This window comes from Anas platyrhynchos, chromosome 19 (assembly GCF_047663525.1).
Source record: "Anas platyrhynchos isolate ZD024472 breed Pekin duck chromosome 19, IASCAAS_PekinDuck_T2T, whole genome shotgun sequence".
Classification (NCBI taxonomy): Eukaryota; Metazoa; Chordata; class Aves; order Anseriformes; family Anatidae; genus Anas; species Anas platyrhynchos.
Genome location: NC_092605.1, coordinates 585,324 through 605,235, shown reverse-complemented (window position 1 = coordinate 605,235; position 19,912 = coordinate 585,324). Strand labels below are relative to the sequence as shown.

The 19,912-nt window shown below is 71.6% G+C and overlaps 2 protein-coding genes across 4 annotated transcripts; both read left to right on the top strand.

The window, feature by feature from the left end:
* Positions 1–1,399: 1,399 nt before the first annotated feature.
* On the top strand, positions 1,400–10,817 carry TIMP2 (TIMP metallopeptidase inhibitor 2). Its single transcript, XM_038165452.2, has 5 exons — positions 1,400–1,713; positions 8,809–8,909; positions 8,989–9,097; positions 9,224–9,348; positions 9,442–10,817. The coding sequence occupies exons 1-5, from the start codon at positions 1,587–1,589 to the stop codon at positions 9,637–9,639; spliced, it is 660 nt and encodes a 219-aa protein (XP_038021380.2). The 5' UTR covers positions 1,400–1,586; the 3' UTR covers positions 9,640–10,817.
* A 654-nt stretch (positions 10,818–11,471) lies between these two features.
* On the top strand, positions 11,472–19,870 carry USP36 (ubiquitin specific peptidase 36). 3 transcript variants are annotated; one of them, XM_038165449.2, is made up of 20 exons: positions 11,472–11,578; positions 11,908–12,173; positions 12,261–12,473; positions 12,970–13,080; positions 13,339–13,441; positions 13,708–13,775; positions 14,138–14,208; positions 14,296–14,378; positions 14,632–14,743; positions 14,995–15,135; positions 15,260–15,360; positions 15,621–15,759; positions 15,892–16,524; positions 17,126–17,253; positions 17,753–18,256; positions 18,370–18,515; positions 18,619–18,729; positions 18,903–19,018; positions 19,114–19,246; positions 19,342–19,870. In XM_038165449.2, the coding sequence occupies exons 2-19, from the start codon at positions 11,921–11,923 to the stop codon at positions 19,243–19,245; spliced, it is 3,165 nt and encodes a 1,054-aa protein (XP_038021377.1). In that variant the 5' UTR covers positions 11,472–11,578; positions 11,908–11,920; the 3' UTR covers position 19,246; positions 19,342–19,870. The 3 variants fall into 3 exon arrangements, with proteins under 3 accessions (XP_038021377.1, XP_038021379.1, XP_071881865.1); XM_038165451.2 differs by having other exon boundaries at positions 18,616–18,729; positions 19,342–19,869; XM_072025764.1 differs by lacking the exon at positions 11,908–12,173 and having other exon boundaries at positions 11,493–11,578; positions 18,616–18,729; positions 19,342–19,868.
* Positions 19,871–19,912: the final 42 nt, after the last annotated feature.

Genomic DNA, 19,912 nt, shown 5'->3' with positions numbered 1-19,912 from the left:
AACAACAATGACTCACGGCTGCGAGCGGCCGCGCTCGTCTGGGGGCACCAACCTGCTCCCCGCGCCAGCCCCGGCCCTCTGACCCCGGTGACCGCTCTGCCCTCGCCTGTGCCCGGCTCAGCGCAGCCCCTGGGCCTGGCCCGGGGCCCTGCAGCACCCATCGTGGCCCTGGGGCTGTCCCCCCCACCCCACAGACAGCGGGACCTCGCAGCACCTCGTCCCCTCCTGCCCCAGCCTGGCCCTTATCTCCGAGAGCTGGCAGGACCCCTCCTCGGGCTGCTGGACCCCAGGGGCTGGGGGGCTGCCGGGCCATACAGCACAAATGGGACCAGGCTGTAGGGTCCCTGCACCCCCAGCCCCACAGAGCTCTCAGAGCCAGGCCCTGCTGCCACAGCCTCTGCGAGGCCGGGGCCCTGGAGCCCCACGGCCAGCTTTCATCCCACTGTGCCAGCAGCAGGAGCACCATTCACCTCCCACAGGTTCCCCGTGGGCTCGGACCGGGTTTGGCTGCCCACGTTTCCGCTGATCCTTCTCATCCTACAGCACCAGAGGCTCCGACACCTCCTTCAGCTGTGGGCAGCCGCGGTGACCTGGCTCTGCGGCAAGAGGCTGCCCCGGGAGCGGGCTGTGTGGCTGCAGTGCCGACCATCCCGTGTGCCCGCGGTGCCCGGCTTGGCCATGCTGGGGTCTGCACAGCCCTGCCCGGGGCAGAGCTGGGCCCTGCAGGATGGGTACGGGGGGGGCGGCAGCGCCCCAGCACCTCCAGCAGCCAGGGCAGGGATGAACTGGGGGATTTGGGGGATGTGCTCCAGGCCGGAGGGCTGTGGGCCACGGGGAAGGGGCTGGAGGGCTGCAGGCACCTTGGAGCCATGTGGGACCCCCGGTGATGGTCATGGGCCAGGAGTGACCCCCAAGGGGAGGCGGTGGGAGCAGGAGGGGGGGGAGGAAGCACGGGGAGCACAAAGGGGGTGAGATGAGCAGGAGGAGGCGGCAGGAGAGGAAATGCTTGGGCACAGACATAACCACGGCCCCCGCCTGCGGGCTGGGTGCCAGCTCTGCGAGCAGGGCCCGGCTCCTGCCCCAGCCCCAGCCCCGTCCCGTCCCGGTGCCGGCCCCCCCGGGGGGGCATCCCGGGCCCCGCCGCTGCCCCTCGGCGGCTGCTGCGCGGCCCCGCCCGGGACCGGGACGGTGGAACCGGGGCGGCGGCCGATGGGCTGCGGGCCGGGGGTCGGGGGGCTGCGGGTGCCCGGTGCCCGGTGCCGGGCGGGGCGGAGGGGCCGAGGGGGGGGCGAGCTGGGCGCGGAGCCGCATCCCGCGGAGGGGCGGGAGCTGCGCGCAGCCGGGCTGGCCCCGCGCCATGCAGAGGAGGAGCAGCGGAGCTCCGGAGCGCATTAAAACGCGAGGCTCGGCGGCGGCCGGGGGCAGCCTCCAGCTCCGGGGAGAGGCGGCGGAGAGCGGCGAGGGGCCGGGGAGAGGCGGCGGCGGCGGACCCGAACTTCGGCGGCGGTCGGCGGCGGCTCGGCCGGGCCCGGCGGTGGATGAGGCTTTGTCGGCCGGGTCGCTGAGCCCCCGCAGCCCCCCGCACCATGCCCGCCGCGCTGCCCGGCCTGCTGGCCTGGCTGGCGGTGCTGCTGCTCGCCAGGGCCCCCCCGGCCGACGGCTGCAGCTGCTCGCCCATCCACCCGCAGCAGGCTTTCTGCAACGCCGATGTAGGTGAGCGCCGCCGCCGCCGCCGCGCCCGCTTTGTCCCCGCCGAGCCCCGGCCCGGGGCAGCCCCGGCACGGCCCGGCCCGGCCCGGCCCGCACAAACTTCCCGGGGAGGGGGGCGGCAAGTTGGCAAGGGGCGGCTCGGGGCGGCACGGCGGGGACGGAGCGACCCGGGCCCGGTCCCGGTAGCGGTCGCGGTCCCGGTCCCGGTCCCGGTCCGCGGCACCTGCCCGAGCCCCCCGCGTGTGCGGGGCTCGGCTCGGCCCGGGGGTGTGTCGGCAGGGAGCTGTCTGTGTGTCCGCCCGTCCGTCCGTGTGTCCGTCCGGGGTGTGTCCGGGGCTCCCCGAGCCTCTCGCCGGCCCGGCCGGGTCCGCTCGGCTGCGCCCCGCAGCGCTCCCCGGGGCCGCTCCGGTCCCGGCGCGGCTCGGTCCCGGCTCCCGGCGGCGGGGCCCGGGCCGGGGCTCGGCTCCCGGGGGCGCGGAGGAGCCGGGCCCGGGGAGCGGCGGCTGGGACGTGGCAGCGCGGGGAGCCCCGGGGGCAGCGCGAGTGCCCCGGGTCCTGCGCGGAGCACCGGGAGCGGCCCCGAGCGCGGAGCCAGCACCGGCCCCTGAGCGCCAGCAGCGCCGGGCTCGGCCACCTCCCGTCTGTTCCTTATTTCCAGGCATTTCCTCTCCCCCGTCCCACTTTGTTCGGCTTGGATGCTGCTGAAAGGGAGGGCTTGGCAGCGCCGGGATCTGGATTCCTCTTTCTATGAATAATGCCCTTATTAAATTTTAACATATTAAACAAACAGACCAGCCCCAGTTCCCGACGCTCTCCTTTGCGGGGCTGTTCCCAGGCTGGGCTGGCGAGGTAGCATTCCCAACCCCTTAGGCAGCCCACGGCCCTGCCCCGGCCCCTGCTCCGCAGCCAGGATGCTCCTGAGATTCCCGGGCTCCCCTCGCCCCTTCCAGGCCCCGCTCGCGACGTTTCTGCTCCACGAGGGCGAATCCCCCCCAGCACCCGGCAGCTGCCCCCGGCGCTCCCAGGCCTGGCTGGGGACGGGGAGGTTTTGAGACAAAATGGAGCTCCAGAGTTTCAGAGCTGCCGCGTGAGCCGGCGTCCCCGGCACACCGGATGCCCCGCAGCTGCTCCGGGAGCAGGGCTGAGGCTCGCTCCCGTCACGCTCGTGTCACACTCACGCCGGGATCATCTTTCCGGAGCTCTGGTGACTTCCCCTGCCCTTCCCGGGTGCCGGCTCAGGCCGTGACTCAGCAGCTGAGTCACGCACCGTCTGTCTCGGCGTCTCGGCAGTCCCGGGCAGGGCGAAGCCGGGGCCAGGCAGCAGCCGCTTGCCCAGTGCCCCAGCAGGTGCCTGCCCCGCTGGCGCTCGCAGCTCACCCTGCCCAGGCAGCCCCTTCCCGGTGCCACCCCCGGTGCTGGCACCCCCCGGCTCCCAGCCCAGGTCCCTTCCCAGCTGCTGTGGATGGGTTTGATCCCGGCAGGAACCCGCCAGCCTTTCCCTCCCACGCAACAGGAGCCCCGTCCCTGCTGCCTGTGATCCCTGCCCTTTTGGCTCCCGTCTCATCTTCCCTCTGGAGCTGGGAGGCTCGCAGCCAGCTCCCTCCCCGGGGTGAGCCGGCCTGGGCCTGGGAGCTGCTGCTGCTTCCCCACCAGGTCTCCTCTGCTGCCCCACAGAAACACCGCCTGCTGGGCACGGGGACAGAGAGCGGATGGGGGAGGCTGGGACCCCCATGCTGGGCTCCCCATGAAGCCCCCCGTGTGTGCCCGGGTGCCCCCATCTGTCTGTGCCACCCCAGGGCCCTGCCCTCGCTCGTGCCCTGGCAGCCGGCTGTGAGGCAGTGCCTGTGGTTTGGAGCAGCCGGAGCCCGGAGCTGTGCTTCCAGCGTGGTGAGAGCGCGATGTGGCTGTGCTGCTGGCCACGGGGTGCCAGAGGGGCTGGGAGTCACCACACCACAGCTGGAGACTTGTGCAGCGTGGGACAAGTGACCCAGCCTCTCCACGCTCACGCTTCCCGGCCTGGCAGACGGGCAGCAGCTTTCTGTGGGGCTCAGGGGCTCAGCGTGGGTGCGGAGCTGCCCCGTGTGCTCTGCCTGCAGGGGCTGTGCCCAGGCAGCTGCTCGCTGCCCTCTGGGGTTTGCTCGGGTGTCAGTTGGGGGCTGCAGCAGCAGAAGCCCCGGCTCCAGCTTCTCGCGCAGCGTGGAGATGCAGAGGGCGAGGGAGGTGATGCTCAGGCTGTGGATTTGGCTCCGTGGGGCAGTGGTGGCCCTGGAGGGGTGTGTGGGGCAGTGCTGGGGTGACAGGGCAGCCAGAGAGCGGGTGCTTGGCCTGCCCCTGGGATCCGACCCCTGGCAGTGCCGTGCTGACCCTGGCTGTCCCAGGGCTCGGTGCCTCATGATGGGGTGCAACAATCAGGGCAGGAATGGCGAGGGCTCCTGGTGGCCAGGCAGGGATTGGGGCAAAGAGAAGGTTTGGGGAGCAGAAGTGGGACCGGCCCTCGCTGCTGGCCCCGGGGGCAGCGCTGCCCCTTGGGCCCTGCTGAGCCATGGCCGGGCAGGAGGCCGCCAGCCCCGCTGCCGCCCCGGTGCCACCCCGCTGCGCTGCGCTCGCGCGGCCGGGAGCTCCCAGCGCCGGTCCCAGCCCTTCCCGTGCAGCTGCGGCAGCGGGGCCGTGGGCTGACGGCTCGGGGCTGCCGCTGATTGGGCCCCATCCCGCTCCCGTCAGAGCCGGGATGACGCAGGCCGCGCTCGGGAGCGCTGCGCACGCTGCAGCAGCCGCGCAGGCCGCGGGATGAGCCGGGCCTGGCCCGGGCGCTTCCCCTGCCCTCGGGGCCGGGACGTGGGGCTGGGGCTGGGGCTGAGCCCTTGTGCTCCCCGCCGGGAGCTGCCGGGAGCAAGGGGAGCCCGGCCCAGCCCAGCCCCAGCCGCCATCCAGCCCGAGCTGCGCCGCGTCCCCCGGCCTCTGCATGCCCAAAGCTGCCCTGGCCGCGTGCTGGGGCTGGGTGCCCTGCTCTGCACACAGGGCTCGGGCAGGTGCCCGGGGCTGGCCCCAGCCCGTGCTGAGGGTCTGGGGTGGAGGAGCCCTCCCCGGGGACGTTTTGCTGCGTTCTGGCTCTGCCGGTGCCGTGCGGGCTGCGGTGACCCCGGGGCTGCAGTCGCAGCGGGGCCGGGCAGGCAGCGGGCAGGGCTGGCACTGGCAGGCGGCCCCTGGGCTCCGCTGGCTGCCAGCAGCCCCGGAGAAGGGAGCTTTGTTCCCCGGCCATTCAGCCGGGAGCGCTTCCCGTGCTCTGCGGGCACCCGCGCTGCCCAGGCGGCCGCGGGCGGGGGCCGTGCGGTGGGTTTGGGGCAGGATGTCCCGGGAAGGGGCTGCTGCGCGCAGTGCCCCTGGCTGGGAGGGGAGCTGCGGGGGCTGAGGCACCTCGTGCTGGCCCTGAGCCCCTGGGGCAAGCGCGGGGGGGACCTCCGGAGCTGGGGTGGGCAATGGGAGGATTCGCCCCGCTGCAGGGCAGCACCCGCACACAGCCCCAAACCGTGTTTCCTCCTTCCCCCAGGAGAAAATGGGGGGAGAACCCGCATCTCCCTGCAGCCCCCTGGGGAGTCTGCACCAGGTGCCTGGGGTGGCTCCTGCTGCAGTAGGGGCTGCCCGCAGCAGGGACCTGGCTTGGTGGCCCTGCACGCCCCGTGGTCACCCCACGGCACAGGGCAGCAGCTTGTCCTCCTGCTCAGCCCCACAGGGAGCTGCAGGCTGGGTCCTGGGGCTGACAGGGAGCAAAAGGGCGATCGTGACGGACAGTGAGCCGCAGTAGCCTGGCACGATGTGCCAGTGGGTTTTGCAGTGACGGGTGACAGCCTCTGCCTCCAGCCCCACTCCTGGAGCTGCCCCTCAGCCGTGGTGTCCCAGCCGGTCCCGTGCTCGTCTCCCAAACAGAGGGGCTGGGACGTGTCCTGGTGCGGGGCCATTCCTTGTACAGGGACTGGTGTGCCGAGGGGTGCCCGGGCCTTTACAGCCCCCAGCCCAGGCTGGTCAAGGTGGAAAGCTGCCACGTCCCGGAGAACACCCACCGAGCTCCTAGTGGCACGTTGTAGGGTGTCTGGCATGGCTGAGGACATGGCATCGGCTGCCAGGCTGGGGGAGCTGCTCCGGGGAGGCGCTGGGCACCCCCACCCCATCCCATGAGGCTTCCACAGCGCTCCTGGCAAGCAGGTGCTGTGTGCCCGCAAGCAGCACAAGTGCTCCCCACCACGCTGTGGTGCCGGCCCTGCCCAAATCCCACCAGGACCCTCCTCAGCCCAGGGGTGAAGCCCCCTCCTCTGCCTCCCCAGCGCCCGCTCCCGGGGTGTTGCTGTGGGGCCAGCGCTGCTGGGGCCGTGCTGTGTCAGTGCAGCGGGGTCATCACAGGCACTTGGATCCCGGCCCCACATCCCCCGAGCCAGGGGCACGGGGAGGGGGGTAACACAGCCCCACGCTGCGGGCAGGGCCTGGGGTGCTCCCGAGGCACGGCTGCGGGCACAGAGGTGCTTTGGTGGCAGCTTCTGTGCAGGGCGCTGAGCTACGGGCAAACACTGCATTCCTGCTCAAAGGGTGGCGAGGGGACGCGCTGCCCCCCGGGCACGGGGTCTGCAGGGGGAGGGAGGTGGCTGCGCCTTGCAGTCGGGCCGGGGGGGTCGTGCCTGGGACCTGCAGGGGCCTCTGGCTCGGTTCTGCCGCAGGGTGAGGCAGCCGTGGCCGAGCCTCGGCCTCTGCGTGATCCGGCCTTTGTGGAGACCCGAGGGGGCCCTGGAGCCGCTCCCCAGGTGCTGGGGTCCTGTGCCACCCTCCTCCTCCCCGGGGACCTCGGCGTCGCCTCCCCACCTGGGCTTCCCCCCGCTGCCTCCCTCCGTCCCTGCCCTGCTCTGGTTCCTGGCCTGCGGAGCAGCTTGGCTGCGCTGCTGGGGTCTTGGCGGGGAAAGCACAGCGCAGCCGTCCCCTCCACAAAGCCGCAGTGTTCAGAACAAATCCGCCTAGAATTGGGCTGCATTTTTGTCAAGTGATTCATCAGCACGTGAATGGAAACGGCTGGAGCCCACTGAACCAGTAACCGTCCCCCACGCCTGCAGCCACGGGCAGGAGGCGGCTCCGGCTCTCAGGGCTGCCGGCAGCGCCGTTACACCGCAGGCGCACGGAGCGGGGCCGCCGCGGGCCTGGTGCCCTGATGGACGCGGAGCCTGGGCTGGCCCCACGGGGCCTGGGGGCTGAATCCTGCCAAGCAGAGCTCCTCCGGCCAGGGCAGGGCCCGGGGGCTGTGCCCAGGGCTTTGTCCCTTTGTCAGGCTGGGGCTTTCGGCACGGCCGCGGGCACCGGGTGCCCTGCCTCAGCCAGGGGCTGCTGCCCCGGGCAGGCTCTTCCCTGTCCCCAGCCCGTGCTGGTGGCCGGCTTCTCCTTTCCAGAGTAAACTGAGTCAGCGCTTACTGTGCCAGTGCTGACCTTGAGTCTAAATAGCTCGTCTGCGTGCCCGGCTCACCCCGCTGTATTTATAGAGCGCGATCAGATCCCCTCTCCGAGCTGTGCCAGGCTAAAGAAGGCAGCCTCCGGGGCAGCGGGGCTGGCAGCGGCCCCATGCACGTCCCCAGGCTGCCCAGCTCTGCCCCGTCCCCCAGCACCTCTCTGTGGGGACGTGACCCGTGTGCCCCAGCTCGGCTGGAGCCTGCCCCGGCTGACGCAGCTCCCTGCTTCCATCCCCCAGGGACATGGGTGCAGGGGCTGCCCAGGCACTGGGTACCCCCAGAGACAGGGGTTGGCCCCTCTGGGGACCCCACGGCACAGCAGGGAGCCCTGCCCTCTGCCAGGCCCCCTCCCCAGCTGTGAGGGTGCCCCCTGAGCCCCCCACAGGATGGGACAGAAGGGACCTCGGTGTCCCCGCCAGGAGGGTCCCGGTGGCCCTAGAGGGAGGCAGGCAGGGTGCGGGGCCGCAGCTCTCGGGGCAGGGACCCGGGATCGGCCGAGAGCTGTGCGGCAGGTCCCAAGCAGCTGCCCCATCCCGAGCTGTGGTGAGGGTGAGCTGGCTGCCCGCCCGCCGGGAAGGTCCCGGCCATGTGCTGGGCGCTCACGTGTGGTTCCCGTGTCCCTGGGCTGTGCCGGCGGGGTGACCCCGGGGACCTTTCCATGGCAGAGCTGTCCCCACAGCGCTCTCCTGCCCCTGGGCTCTGGGGCACTGCGGCCTCGCCGGCTCGGGGGCACCCGGCCTTGTCCCTCGGCACAGCACTAGGGGTCTGGTGTGTGTCCCCGGCTGTGCCCGTGCCCGTCCTGCTGCCGGCGGTGCCGCTGCGAGTGCTGGGGGGCAGTGTCTGTGCGGGGTGCAGGGGGACGCTGCCATCCCCTCCCGCAGCCTGCAGGACCCTCTCCCGGGTGGGTGCTGCCCTGCGGGGAGCCGCATTTTGCACAGGTCTGGTAGGGAAAGGAGGGTCCGAAAGTGGGGGTCAGGGACAGCAGGCTGGGGCGCAGCTCAGCGCAGGCTTTGCCCAGGCTGCCCGGGGGCCACCTCACCGCCCCCTGTACCTGGCTGCATTTTTGCACTGCCCCAGCCTTCAGCATCCCCGTGCAGCCGGCCGGGTGCTTGCTGCAGGCAGCGAGGGCAGGAAGCGGCGCGGGGCGGATGCGGTTTCTGTGCCTGCATGACGTGGAGGCTCCGCGGCCAGCAGCCGACATCTGGCAGGGAGCTGGCAGCCGAGCATCGCCCCGCGGTCACCGGGCACCCCTGGGGCTGGACCAGGACACAGCTCCCTGGCTGCATGGTGCAGGAGGGGGCAGGGACGGACACTGCGCCCCCGTTGTTGGGTGCAGGGGGGCCGGGAGCTCCCTGAGCCCTGCTCCCAGACCTTTCCGTGTCCCCGCCCGCTGAGGGTGCTTCGTGTGCCAGCGCCGTCCCTTTGGGCACCACGCGTGACGGCAGCTCCACGGGCAGCGGGGTGGGTGCGTGGTGCCCCGGTGGGATGGGGGAGAAGCGGGGTGGTCCCACACGGGGCAGTGGCACCGGGAGCTCCGCACGGCCCCCGGCATGGGCAGGGACACGGCAGCTCCTCCGGTGCCCACCACCCCTGCTGAGCTCTGCACCCTCTGTTGCAGTGATCCGAGCAAAGGCTGTCTCCGCCAAGGAGGTGGATTCGGGGAATGACATATACGGGAACCCCATCAAGCGGATCCAGTACGAAGTCAAGCAGATCAAGGTACGGGGCACGGTGCCTGGGCCTGGGGCGGGCAGGGAGAGGCAGCGGGGGGCCGCTCACGCCTGCGCTCTGTCCCCAGATGTTTAAGGGCCCTGACAAGGACATCGAGTTCATCTACACGGCGCCGTCCACAGCGGTGTGCGGCCAGCCGCTGGACACGGGAGGGAAGAAGGAGTACCTCATCGCAGGTAGGTGCTGGGCAGGGACTGGGGGCGGCTGGGGAGGAGCGGACCCCAGACCCCCGGGCACCTGGTGCCTGCCATGGGGGTCTCGGGGTGCCGTCGGGGACGGTCTGAGCGGCTCCGTGTCCCCAGGCAAGTCAGAGGGCAACGGCAAGATGCACATCACGCTGTGCGACCTGGTGGCCACCTGGGACTCGCTGAGCCCGACCCAGAAGAAGAGCCTCAACCAGCGGTACCAGATGGGCTGCGAGTGCAAGGTGAGCGCACCGGGGCTGGGTTTGGGGGAGGGGGGGGGACACGGAGCTGCCCCCCGTCCCAGGGCGGGTGGTGACGGTGTCTGCTGTGCACAGATCTCGCGCTGCCTCTCCATCCCGTGCTTCGTCTCCTCCTCGGATGAGTGTCTCTGGACAGACTGGGCGATGGAGAAGATCGTGGGCGGGCGGCAGGCGAAGCACTACGCCTGCATCAAGAGGAGCGACGGCTCGTGCGCCTGGTACCGCGGCATGGCCCCCCCCAAGCAAGAGTTTCTCGACATCGAGGACCCCTAAGCCAAACGAGCGCATTCCAGTAGCCAGTAGAAAAAAACCTGCGAGATGTTAGACTGGTCCACGCTGATATCAAGTCCTGGAGACAGCATGCAAATCCGCTCGGCCCCGCGGGTCCCCAGGGTGCGGCGCCGCGCTCAGCTCTGTCCCTGCCCCGCTCCTCGCCCCCCGCGGGGTCAGCGGGGCCGGGGGCTTCCTCCCCGCCGGGGCCACGTCCCCTCCCGGCCCCGCTCAGCCCTTGTGCCCCTGAGAGCTGCGAAGGAAGCGAACGCCCGCGAGCGGCGGGCGCCGTCCCCAGTCTGCGTAGCCGGTCTACCAGGGGCCCCGCCGCGGGACGGAGCCGCCCCCACGCCTCTCACCAGACCCCGTCCCGACGCCCGTCCCTCCCCTGGGGGTGCCAGGAGGCTGCAGCAGGGCACCGCGGGCGTGCACGGCGCCAGCAGCTCCCACGCAGGCATCCCACCCACCCACAAAAGCCACGGGGGGGGCGTTGGTGCAGCCGGGTGCCCCCTCGCCATGGGCTGCAGCCCCGCTGCCCGTGCGCTCCTCTCCGCGGTCGGGCACGTTGTGGGGGCTCTGGCCCAGGGCAAGCCCCGGGGTGGGCGAGCGCTGCGCCCGGGGCCCTCCGGTGCCACCGCCGAGGGGCTCAGACCCCCCCACCCCGGCTGGGCCGGCACCCCTGGCCGTGCTGGAGCCCGTCCCCATGCAGGATGGGCACCAGGGCTGGGAGCCCCCAGCTGCGGGGCTGCCGATCGCCGTCGCACCCTGTGTGGATCGGGGCCCCCTGGGCGCCCCCCCTGCGGTGCAGGACCCCCGTCCCCTTGTCCCGTCCCCCCCCCGGGCCCCGCTTTCTCTGAGCCATTGTCCCTCTGCGGCGGCGCCCCGTGCGCTCGGTGGCGCGGCCGGCCCCGGCTCGTGCGCGCAGCCCCCGCCGCAGCGATTTCATGCTGGGCGTCCCCGCAAGGCTCCACGATGTCGTACTGGACCAGTCTGGGCAACTTCGACGTATTAAAGGAAAAAAAAAAAGGAAAAAAAAAAAAAAAAAAGGTTAAAGGAAAAAAAAGCCCCAGCCGCCCTCTAACCAGTGCCATGTAAGAGTCCCGCTCGCTTCCCGTGCGGTTGTATCAGCTCGCGCCCCGCTCCGCTGGTAGTCTGCCCTTAACACTGCCGTGCTGCCGTCAGCTGCCGCCTCCCTGTGCCGTGATTTGATTTGGGGGGGCCCGGGGGGGCCCCTTCTCCTCCGGGGTTGTGCTGGGGGAGGACGGGGAGGGACCGCGGGGTGCCCCGAGCGGGACCCCCAGAGCCCCCCAACCACACCTCGGGGGTCCCGGTTCCCCCCTGCTCCGGGGGCCTGGACCCGGGGAGGAGGAGGGAGGGAGGGAGGGAGGGAGGGAGGGAGGCACTGACCCGGGACCTGCCGCCGTCCCCGGTGGGCCCCGCACCGGGGGCTCGGGGGGGACCCATGGGGTGGCTCCGGCCGGTGGGAACGGGGCTGGGGCTGGGAGCACGCGGACACCGGGAGCCGGGGGTTTGGTGGGGATCCAGCACGGCCGCTCTGCCGGTGGTAACGGGGTACGGTAACAGATGGGGTACGGCGGTAACCGGGGCTATCACCGGTAACCGGGGCCGGTGCCAACAAACCGGGGCTGCCGGCGGTGAACGGGGCCGCCAGCATCGCACCGGGCTGCGGGCACCGCCCTGCAGCGCCCCGCGCCACCGGCAGCGAACGGGGACAGCGGCACCGGGCGGCACCGGGCGGGGGGCGGGGCTCCGGGGGGAGGGGGCGGGGCCGTACCGGGGCGCGGGTGGCGGCTGCGCGCGCTGGGGGCGGGGCCTGCTCGGTGCCCGCCCCCCGGAGGGGCGGGGCCTGGGGGCCGGAAGGGCTCCCGCGGGCAGCGCCCCGTGGAGGCGGTGACACGTGCGGGCCGCCGGGACCCGGATGGTGCGCGGGGACCGGGGGGCGGGGGGGGAGCGGGACCGGGGCGGCGGGGGCGGGACCGGCACCGGGAGCGGGATCGGGACCCGGATCGGGATCGGGGCCCGGAGGCGCCGCGGGCGCTGTCGCTGCGCGGTCCCGGCCGGAGCTGCCGGTAGCGGCCGCACGTGGCGGGGGGGCCGGGGCCGGGGTTGGGGCCGGGGCCGGGGCCGGGCGGTGGCGGCGCCGCCGCTGCTGAAGGTCGCGGGCGGCGGCGGCGGCCCCGGGCTCCCCCCCTCCCCCCCCCTCCGGGCCTAGGCCGCGTCCGGGCCCCGCTGAGCGCCCCCCTCCCGTAGCCCGGCCCCCGCCATGCCCATCGTGGAGAAGCTCCGCGAGGCGCTGAAGCCGGGCCGCCGGGAGCAGGGCGAGGACGCGGAGCTGGGCCGGCTGCTGGCCGCCTCGGCCAAGAAGGTGCTGCTGCAGAAAATCGAGTTCGAGCCCGCCAGCCGCGGCCCGGGGCAGCCGGAGGGGCTGCGGGGCAAGTACCTGCTGCTCAACCCCCCCCGGCCGACCCCCGCCCCACAGCGCACAGCCCCCCCCGAGGGGCCGCCCGGGAGGCAGGGTATGTGGGGGCACCGGGGGGATGGGGGTGTGGGGGCTGCCCGGTGCCCCCACCCGCCGCCGCTCATCCCCCTCCCGGTGCCCGCAGGCGGTGAGCATGGGCCGGGGGACGGGGTCCCCGCCCCGCAGAAGGTGCTGTTCCCCGCCGAGCGCCTGTCCCTGAGGTGGGAGCGGGTGTCGCGGGTGGGCGCCGGGCTGCACAACCTGGGCAACACGTGCTTCCTCAACGCCACCCTGCAGTGCCTCACCTACACGCCGCCCCTCGCCAACTACCTGCTGTCCAAGGAGCACGGCCGCGCCTGTGAGTGGGGGGCTCGGCCCCGGGGGGGTTGGGGTGGGGGGGAGCAGTGCTCATCCATCCCGGTCCTGGGCTGTGCTCAGCTCCCCTGCGTGCAGCCCTGCCCGTGGGTGTGCAGGGGTCTGGTTGTGCCTTCCCATCCCCCGGATGCCCCCTCTGTCCCCGCACACGGGGCCGGGGCAGCTCCGTGTCCTCGTGGCTGTGCTGGGACCCCTGGGTCCCATGGGGGGGGCTGGGGGCTGCACACAGCACAGCCCGCGTGGGGCCATTTGTGGTCGGGTTCGCTGTGCCTTGTGCTGTGTCCCCGGCTGTGCCAGCCCGGGCTCTACCCTGCTCCCTGTCACCTGGGCTGCTCCCGCGCTCTGCTGTAGCAGGGAGCTCCCCGGCAGGGCTCGCAGTCGTGCCCCCATGCACCGGAGCAGAGATTCCCCTTCCCCTGCGCTGCCTCCATCCCTCCCGCCTTGTTCCCAACGTCCTTTCTTCTCCCCTCCTGCTCCAGGTCACCACGGAGGCTTCTGCATGATGTGCGTTATGCAGAATCACCTGATCCAGGCTTTTGCCAACAGCGGCAACGCCATCAAGCCGGTGTCCTTCATCCGAGACCTCAAGAGTAAGGATGCCTGCCCCCCCCCACCCCCCCGCAGCCTCCCTCCCACAGCGGCGCTCACCAGCGCTGACTAACGCATGAGCAGAGCCTCAGACCGGGGCAGGTCCCGGCGGGAGCTCTCCCGAGATGAGTCACGGAGCCGACCGGGTGCCCCGGCACCACGTGGGGCTGCCCCTGCAGCCAGCATGAGCCTGCCTGGGTCGTGCTGGGGGGGTGCTGGTGGCCGCGGGAGGCCGGGGGCTGACGGCTGTGTCCCTGCAGAGATCGCCCGGCATTTCCGCTTCGGCAGCCAGGAGGACGCGCACGAGTTCCTGCGCTACACCATCGATGCCATGCAGAAGGCCTGCCTCAACGGCTGCACCAGGTACCGGGGGGCAGCGGGAGGTGGCCGTGCTGCGGCCCCAGGTGCTGTGGCTGCTGGGGGGTCCGGGTGTGATGCATGGTGCAGCCCCCGTTGGTGGCCATGGGGGAGCAGCTTTCCCCTGAGCCCTCAGTCCCAGTGCGGTGGCATCGCCTCTGTCTGCAGCACCAGGCTCTGAGCGCCCGCTGCTGCAGCACCTGGGGACATGGTGGCCCTTTAGGGGTGTCCCTTGTGCAGGGACGGTGTGAGACCCGTGGCTTCTTCCCCAGGTTGGATCGCCAGACCCAGGCCACGACGCTGGTTCACCAGATCTTCGGCGGCTACCTGCGCTCCCGAGGTGAGTCCGTGGCTTCAGGAGCACGGCACTAGGAATCTTTGGGGAGAATAACAAAACCGGAGTGAATTACCCAGACCTGCAGCCCTACGCTCCCGCTGTGCCCGTGGGTCTCAGCCCCTGCTGTGGCAGCGCAGGAAGCCGCTGGCTGCGGGCCCCTGGCTCGTTGTTACCCAGCAGAGGAGCCAGTGCTTGCAGCTGGCTGGTGACGCTGTGCCAGCGAGTGGTGGCACTGCCAGCCTGCCTCCCCGCCAGCTGCGGGCACGCAGCGGGGGCCTGGCGCTGAATTCCTGCAGCCCAGGAGGGGGGAGCCCTGCAGCTGCTGTGGGCGCAGAGCTGAGTGCTCCCTGCTGCTTCCTTTGCAGTGAAGTGCTCAGTGTGCAAGAGCGTCTCGGACACCTACGACCCCTACCTGGACGTGGCGCTGGAGATCCGGGTACGTCAGTGGGGTGGGACGAGCTCTGCTCTTGGAGGGGCTGCGGGACAGCCCTCCCGTTCCCTGAGCTCTGCTCTGTCCCTGCAGCAAGCTGCAAACATCGTGCGGGCGCTGGAGCTGTTTGTGAAGTCAGACGTGCTGAGCGGGGAGAACGCCTACATGTGTGCCCGGTGAGCCAGGGCTGCGGGGGGGACGGAGCCTGCGGGGGGGAGCAGGGGGAGGCTGCTGCAGAGCGGGGGCAGCCCTGGCTGAGGCACAGGACATGAGGCCCCAGAGCCTGCGATGGAGCTGTCCCTGCTCCCACTGCCTCCCCTCACGGCCGTGAGCTGGTGTCAGCGTGGCCACTTCCATGGGGTTTTCCCCTTGGCCCTGGCTAGCGGTCAGGATGGAGTAGTTTGTGTAGCCCGAGCCCTTTCCCTACAGGTGCAAGAAGAAGGTCCCAGCCAGCAAACGTTTCACCATCCACCGGGCTTCCAACGTCCTCACGCTCTCGCTGAAACGCTTTGCTAACTTCAGCGGAGGCAAAATCACAAAGGTGAGAGCTCGGCGGGCCCCCAGCCCGAGGCCCTGCTGGCCAGAGCGGCGTGAGGGGTCCCATGAGGGGTCCCGTGAGGGGTCCTGTGAGGGGTCCTGTGAGGGGTCCCGTGCACAGCTTGAGCTGAGCCGCAGCCCAGCAGCCTTTCCCCAGCGGTGCTGGGTCCCCTCCTTCGAGAGATGAGCCCGTAGGGCAGCCGGAGCTGCTTTTGCTCTGGCAAGGAAGATTGCTGAGATGCCCTCTCCCCGCAGGACGTGGGGTACCCCGAGTTCCTGAACATCCGGCCCTACATGTCTCAGAACAACGGGGACCCCGTCATGTACGGGCTGTACGCGGTGCTGGTGCACTCGGGCTACAGCTGCCACGCCGGGCACTACTACTGCTACGTGAAGGTGAGCCCGGGCTGCTCCCCGGCACCCCTCTGGCTCCGCTCCTGGGTCCCTGCGGGTGCTCAGCGGGTGTACATGGCCCGGGGGGGCCCTGGGCAGGGCCTGACCCCCCCCTGCTCTCCCTCAGGCCAGCAACGGGCAGTGGTATCAGATGAACGACTCCCTGGTCCACTGCAGCAACATCAAGGTGGTCCTCAACCAGCAGGCCTACGTGCTCTTCTACCTGAGGTGAGGTGCCCTGCGCCGCCTGGCCCCGCACCCTGCCCTTCGGCGGCTCTCCTGTGTTGTGGGGCCAGGCCGGCAGCGTGTGCCCCGTGTTGTGGGGTGCACGGGCTGGGACAGGCGTGGGGGGAGAGGTCTGGGGCTGGTCAGGGGTCCTGTGTGGATGAGGAGCATGTCAGTGCCTCTGAGCTGCTGCCTCCTGCTGCTGCTGTACGCCTCTGAGACGAGCCCCCTGGTTTTTAACCCCTGTGCTCTGCCTTCTCCAGAATCCCCAGCCCCAGGAAGGGCTCAGACGGAGCCGTTGCCAAAGCCAGCTGCAGCCTGCCCAGCCGCCCAGCCTCCGTCTCTGACCAGATCAGGAAAAGCTCAACCAACGGGCCCCTGCCGTCACCGCTGCTGGGCCGGGTGAGTCCCAGGGGCCGAGGAGCAGGCCCTGGGGAGGGTCCCGTGGCACCCAGCCTGCCAAGGGAGCGGGGGCAGCGTCGCCATGTCCCCGGAGCCTGTCCCCACTGAACTTCCCCGTTCCTCCTCGCCCAGAGACCGGAGGTGCTGCCGGGCAAGAAGCTGCCGGGGCCAGAGGAGATCGGGGTCCCGGTGGCCCGCGGTGCGCCGGGCACGGGGCCGAAGCTGCTGAACGGATGCACCCCATCGAGGCCACCCGCTGCGTCCCCGTCACCCAAGCTGCCCCTCAGAGCCACCCAGGCAGCCGCAGCGCCCACCGAGGATGTGACCCGGAGACCCAAGAAGCCGCCGTCCTCCCCGCAGCAGCCTCAGGCACCCAGGGCAGCTCAGGGCCCCGGCAGCACGGCCAGGCCTGCGGCGGATCTGCCCCGGCAGAGCTCTGGGGACAGCAAGCAGCCACCCGCCTCGCCACAGCCCGGCCCTGGCACTCCGGAGCGGGGCTCCTGCAGGAGCGGCACCACCAGCCCGGCACACAGCGCGGCGGGGGACCCGGCCAAGGCGCCCCAGAAAGCCAAAACCGCAGCGGGAGGAGGCTTCTGCCCCTCTGAGGACACGGACTGTGGCGCGGAGCTCCCCGCCGAGCCCGCCGGCCCCGAAGACTCCAAGGTGGTGAAACCGAAATCCTCGCAGCTGGGCAGCGCGGCGGGGGAGCCGGGCAGCACCATGTCACCGCCCCCGGCCAAGAAGCTGGCACTCTCTGCCAAAAAGGTGAGTCCGGGCCTGGGGGTGTCAGCGGGTGCCGGGTGCTCCCTGCGTTGGGTGCGCGTGCTCAGGGAGGCGTGGGGCCATGAAGCCAGGGTTGGTGTGGGAGAGCCCCCGGTCCCAGGGCTGGCTCCTGCCCCCCTGCTGGGGCAGGGCGCGGGGCCAGGCCCCTGCTGCTGTTGACGGAGGGTTGGTGTCCCCGAGCCCCCCAGGGAAGCAGCTCCTTCCTTCCCTCCTTCCTCGCTCGAGGGAGCGCGTCCCGCTGCCGGGCGCATCTCGGCGGGGTGGGGGGGACCTGCGGCTCTCCAGCTGCAGGGCTGCCCCTGCCCGGCCGATGGCGTGGGGGGGGGTCCCTGGGTGCTGCCCTGCAGCCCGGGGCGTCGTGCTGGGGTTTTTGTGCTTTTTAAATTTCCTTCCTTCCTTTTTTCCTTTGTGCTTCTAACTGAGAACACTTCTGATTCTTCTTCTACCACCCCCCACTTTCCTCCCCCCGTCTGTGTCTGTTCCCCTCCCCTTTCTCTGGGCTCCCCTTTTTATTTTCTCCTCTTGGCTCTCGGAAACCTTTTTCGTTAGACCACCAAGTTTTTATTTATGTCGATAACTGCAGGGCAGCACCCCGCGGAGGGCGAGCGGAAGTGACCGCCGCGCGCAGCCTCACCCGCCACCCGCCGGCCTCTCCTTCCCCACGACCACCACCCACCCCGACTCCTCTCCCTGGCCTCTCGGCAAGCCCAGGTAAGCGCACGGGGGGGGCTCCCGGACTCCCCCACAACACCGAAGCCAGCGGCAGCCCTGGAGCTGGTCCTGGAGCTGGTCCTGCAGTGCTGGTCCCGTGTTGCAGCTGGCCGGGGGCACCTTGGCACCCGCGCCCCTCGTCCCCGGGCTGTCGGTGCTCGTTCTGAGCCCCAGGAGCGGGGCGGTTTCTCTGATTTGGCACAAGGCAGGCAGGCTCTCCGCAGGTTCTGCCCGTGTGTCACTGTCCCATGGCATCGGGAGGCACCAGCCCGGTCTGGATCTTGTTCTGGGGCTCCCTTGCACCCTGTGCCATGGCAGCGCTCTCTCCTTCCTAATTGCGCTTGCAGCTGCCCCGGAGCAGCTCTGCCTCGGGTTTCTTGGCTTCATGGCTCAGGTGGTGTCCGCTGGGTGCCTGTGCACCTCGGGTGGGGAGGCAGCGGGGGGCTCCTGCTCCTGCCTTGGCTTTCCGAACACGTCAGCCTCTCTTTCTGTCCCTCAGGCTGTCCTCATCTGCTCTCAAACTGCCAACCCCCGAAAAGCCCACCTTCAGCTTCGCCCCCAGCTCAGCCCCTCGGCTCCCGGCCTCCCCCCTGACCAACGGTTCCACGGCCCCCTCCTCGCACCCCCGTCCTGCCTGCGGCGGGGAGCACGGGCCCGGCCACAGCCCCCCCGCTCCCCTCAAGAAGAAGCATCGCAAGCAGCACCCTGGAGCAGGCGGCAGCCCCTGCGCTCTGGCTGTGAACGGCAAGGACGAAGCCTGCAGCCCCCCCAAGAAGAGGAGGAACGTGGCTCAGGAGGGCTCGCTGTCCCCTGCGGGGAGGGGGGCGGCCGCTGTGGATGGTGGTGGGGGCCGGGAGGAGCAGCAGAGCCGCCCCAAGCAGCAAACATCAGCCCCCAGCTGCTTCCCGGGCACGGAGCCTGTGCCCCCGCCCAAGAAGAAGAAGAAGAAGAGGCGGCTGCAGGAGATGGAGGAGCGCTGCCTCGGGACGCTGCCCTCGGGCAGGTGAGGGGACGGGGGGTCGGGGGGCGCTGAGCACATAGGCAGGGGCTCCTTGCTCCTCTTGCCCCCTCCCCGCGGCTGTCCCAGGCCCAGCTAAGCCTTGCTGCCCTCCCCAGCTCCAGGAGGGCCGAGGCAGAGCCCTGGCAGCCGAAGCAGCAGAGCCCAGGCCCCGGCCCTGCAGAGAGCGAGCATCGCAAGCGCAAACACAGGGAAAGCCTGGGCAGCCCCCCCGCGGAGCTGGCGGCTGCCCCCAGCACCCCAGGTACGGCCCCGTGCCCCTGCCCCATGGGAATGGTCCTTGGGGGGGGGGTGATGCAGGGTGTCCCCCCCCAGCTGGTCCTCACCCCCTGCTCTTCCTGCAGCAGCAGCGGGTGCCTGGGGCAGCCCTGGCCCTGGCAGCCCCCCCCGCAGCCAGGAGCGCAGCGTGGTGCAGGAGCTGCTCAGGAACTCCTTGGACAAGGCGTACGGCAAGCAAGGTACCGCACCTGGGGGGTCTGGGGGGGGGCACGCAGCCCCCAGGTCCTGCCCCAGATGGGGGCAGAGCGGCCATGGGGGGGCTCCTGGAGCCAGGTGCTGTGTGTTCATGGGGGGGGAGGTGGCAGCGAGGAGCCCGGGGCCCTGCCCGTGCTGAGGGGGGGTCTCTTTGCAGTGCTGACGTGGGGGGGCGAGCTGTCGGCTGTCAGCCAGGACGCCATCCGGGACGCGGCCTGGGCCCGCAGCGAGACCGTCATCGATGAGTGGGACGAGGAGTTCGACCGAGGGAAGGTGAGCACTGGCTGTGCCCCCGGGGGTGGTGGGGGGCTGCAGGACCCCCCCCCCACCCCCAGTCCTGACCCCAGAGCCTTCCTCCCCCTGCACAGGTGAAGAAGGTGAAGAAGCTGAGGCGGGAGCGGCGGCGCCACCTCAACCCCTTCCAGCAGCTGCAGAGCAGGCGCAACTTCTGGGCCGTGACGCACCCGGCCAAGGTGGCCAGCCTCAGCTACCGGCTCTGAGGTGGGCTGGGGGGGCTGCTGGGGGGGCTGCTGGGGGGGCTGGGGGGGGGCAGCTCTGCCCCCAGGGGTGCTAACGCTGCTGCTGCTTCCCCCCAGGTGCCGATGGAGCAGCGCCGGGTCCGGCCCTGAGGAGCAGCGTGGGGGGGTCCTGGAACTGCTGCCCCCCCCCTGGGGCTGGGGGGGGGGCCGGGGGGGTCTGGCCTGCAGTGAGGGCCCCCCCCCGGGTGGGTGCTGCTGCAGGGGGGCTCGGTGCAGCCCCAGCCCTGGGCAGCTCCTGAGTCGTCCCCCCCCCCCCCCCCCCGGTTGGGGGTCCCTGCAGCCCTGGGGGCTGGGGGGGCTTCTGTCCAGGACCTCTGGGGGGGGGGGCTCTGCCTTGCTGGTGGGCAGGGGGGGCCCTGGCCCTGCTGTGCCTTCCCCAGCCCCAAGCCTGGGACCCCCCCCGGGCCTCCCCCTCCAGCTGTCCTTGCTGGGCCCCCCGAGCCCCCTCCTGCCGCCCCCCGGGACCCCGGGGCCGTGCCCGCTGCAGGCAGCCTGCGCCCCCCCGTGTGCCCTGGGGCTGTGTGGGGGGGGGTCTGCCCCCTCCCGTCCTCCCCTATCCCGTGGGGCTTTTTTTGGGGGGAGGGGGGGGCGCAGCCCGAGCCCCCGGACCGTGCCCCCCCCCCCCCCC

Bases quoted from the DNA above. Each gene is read 5' to 3' on its own strand.
- TIMP2 (XM_038165452.2), top strand. From the start codon at position 1,587: ATGCCCGCCGCGCTGCCCGGCCTGCTGGCCTGGCTGGCGGTGCTGCTG. The intron at 9,098-9,223 runs GTAGGTGCTGGG...CCGTGTCCCCAG, and splicing joins GAAGGAGTACCTCATCGCAG to GCAAGTCAGAGGGCAACGGC. The intron at 9,349-9,441 runs GTGAGCGCACCG...TGCTGTGCACAG, and splicing joins AGATGGGCTGCGAGTGCAAG to ATCTCGCGCTGCCTCTCCAT.
- USP36 (XM_038165451.2), top strand. From the start codon at position 11,921: ATGCCCATCGTGGAGAAGCTCCGCGAGGCGCTGAAGCCGGGCCGCCGG. The intron at 14,379-14,631 runs GTGAGCCAGGGC...CTTTCCCTACAG, and splicing joins AACGCCTACATGTGTGCCCG to GTGCAAGAAGAAGGTCCCAG. The intron at 15,760-15,891 runs GTGAGTCCCAGG...CTCCTCGCCCAG, and splicing joins CGTCACCGCTGCTGGGCCGG to AGACCGGAGGTGCTGCCGGG.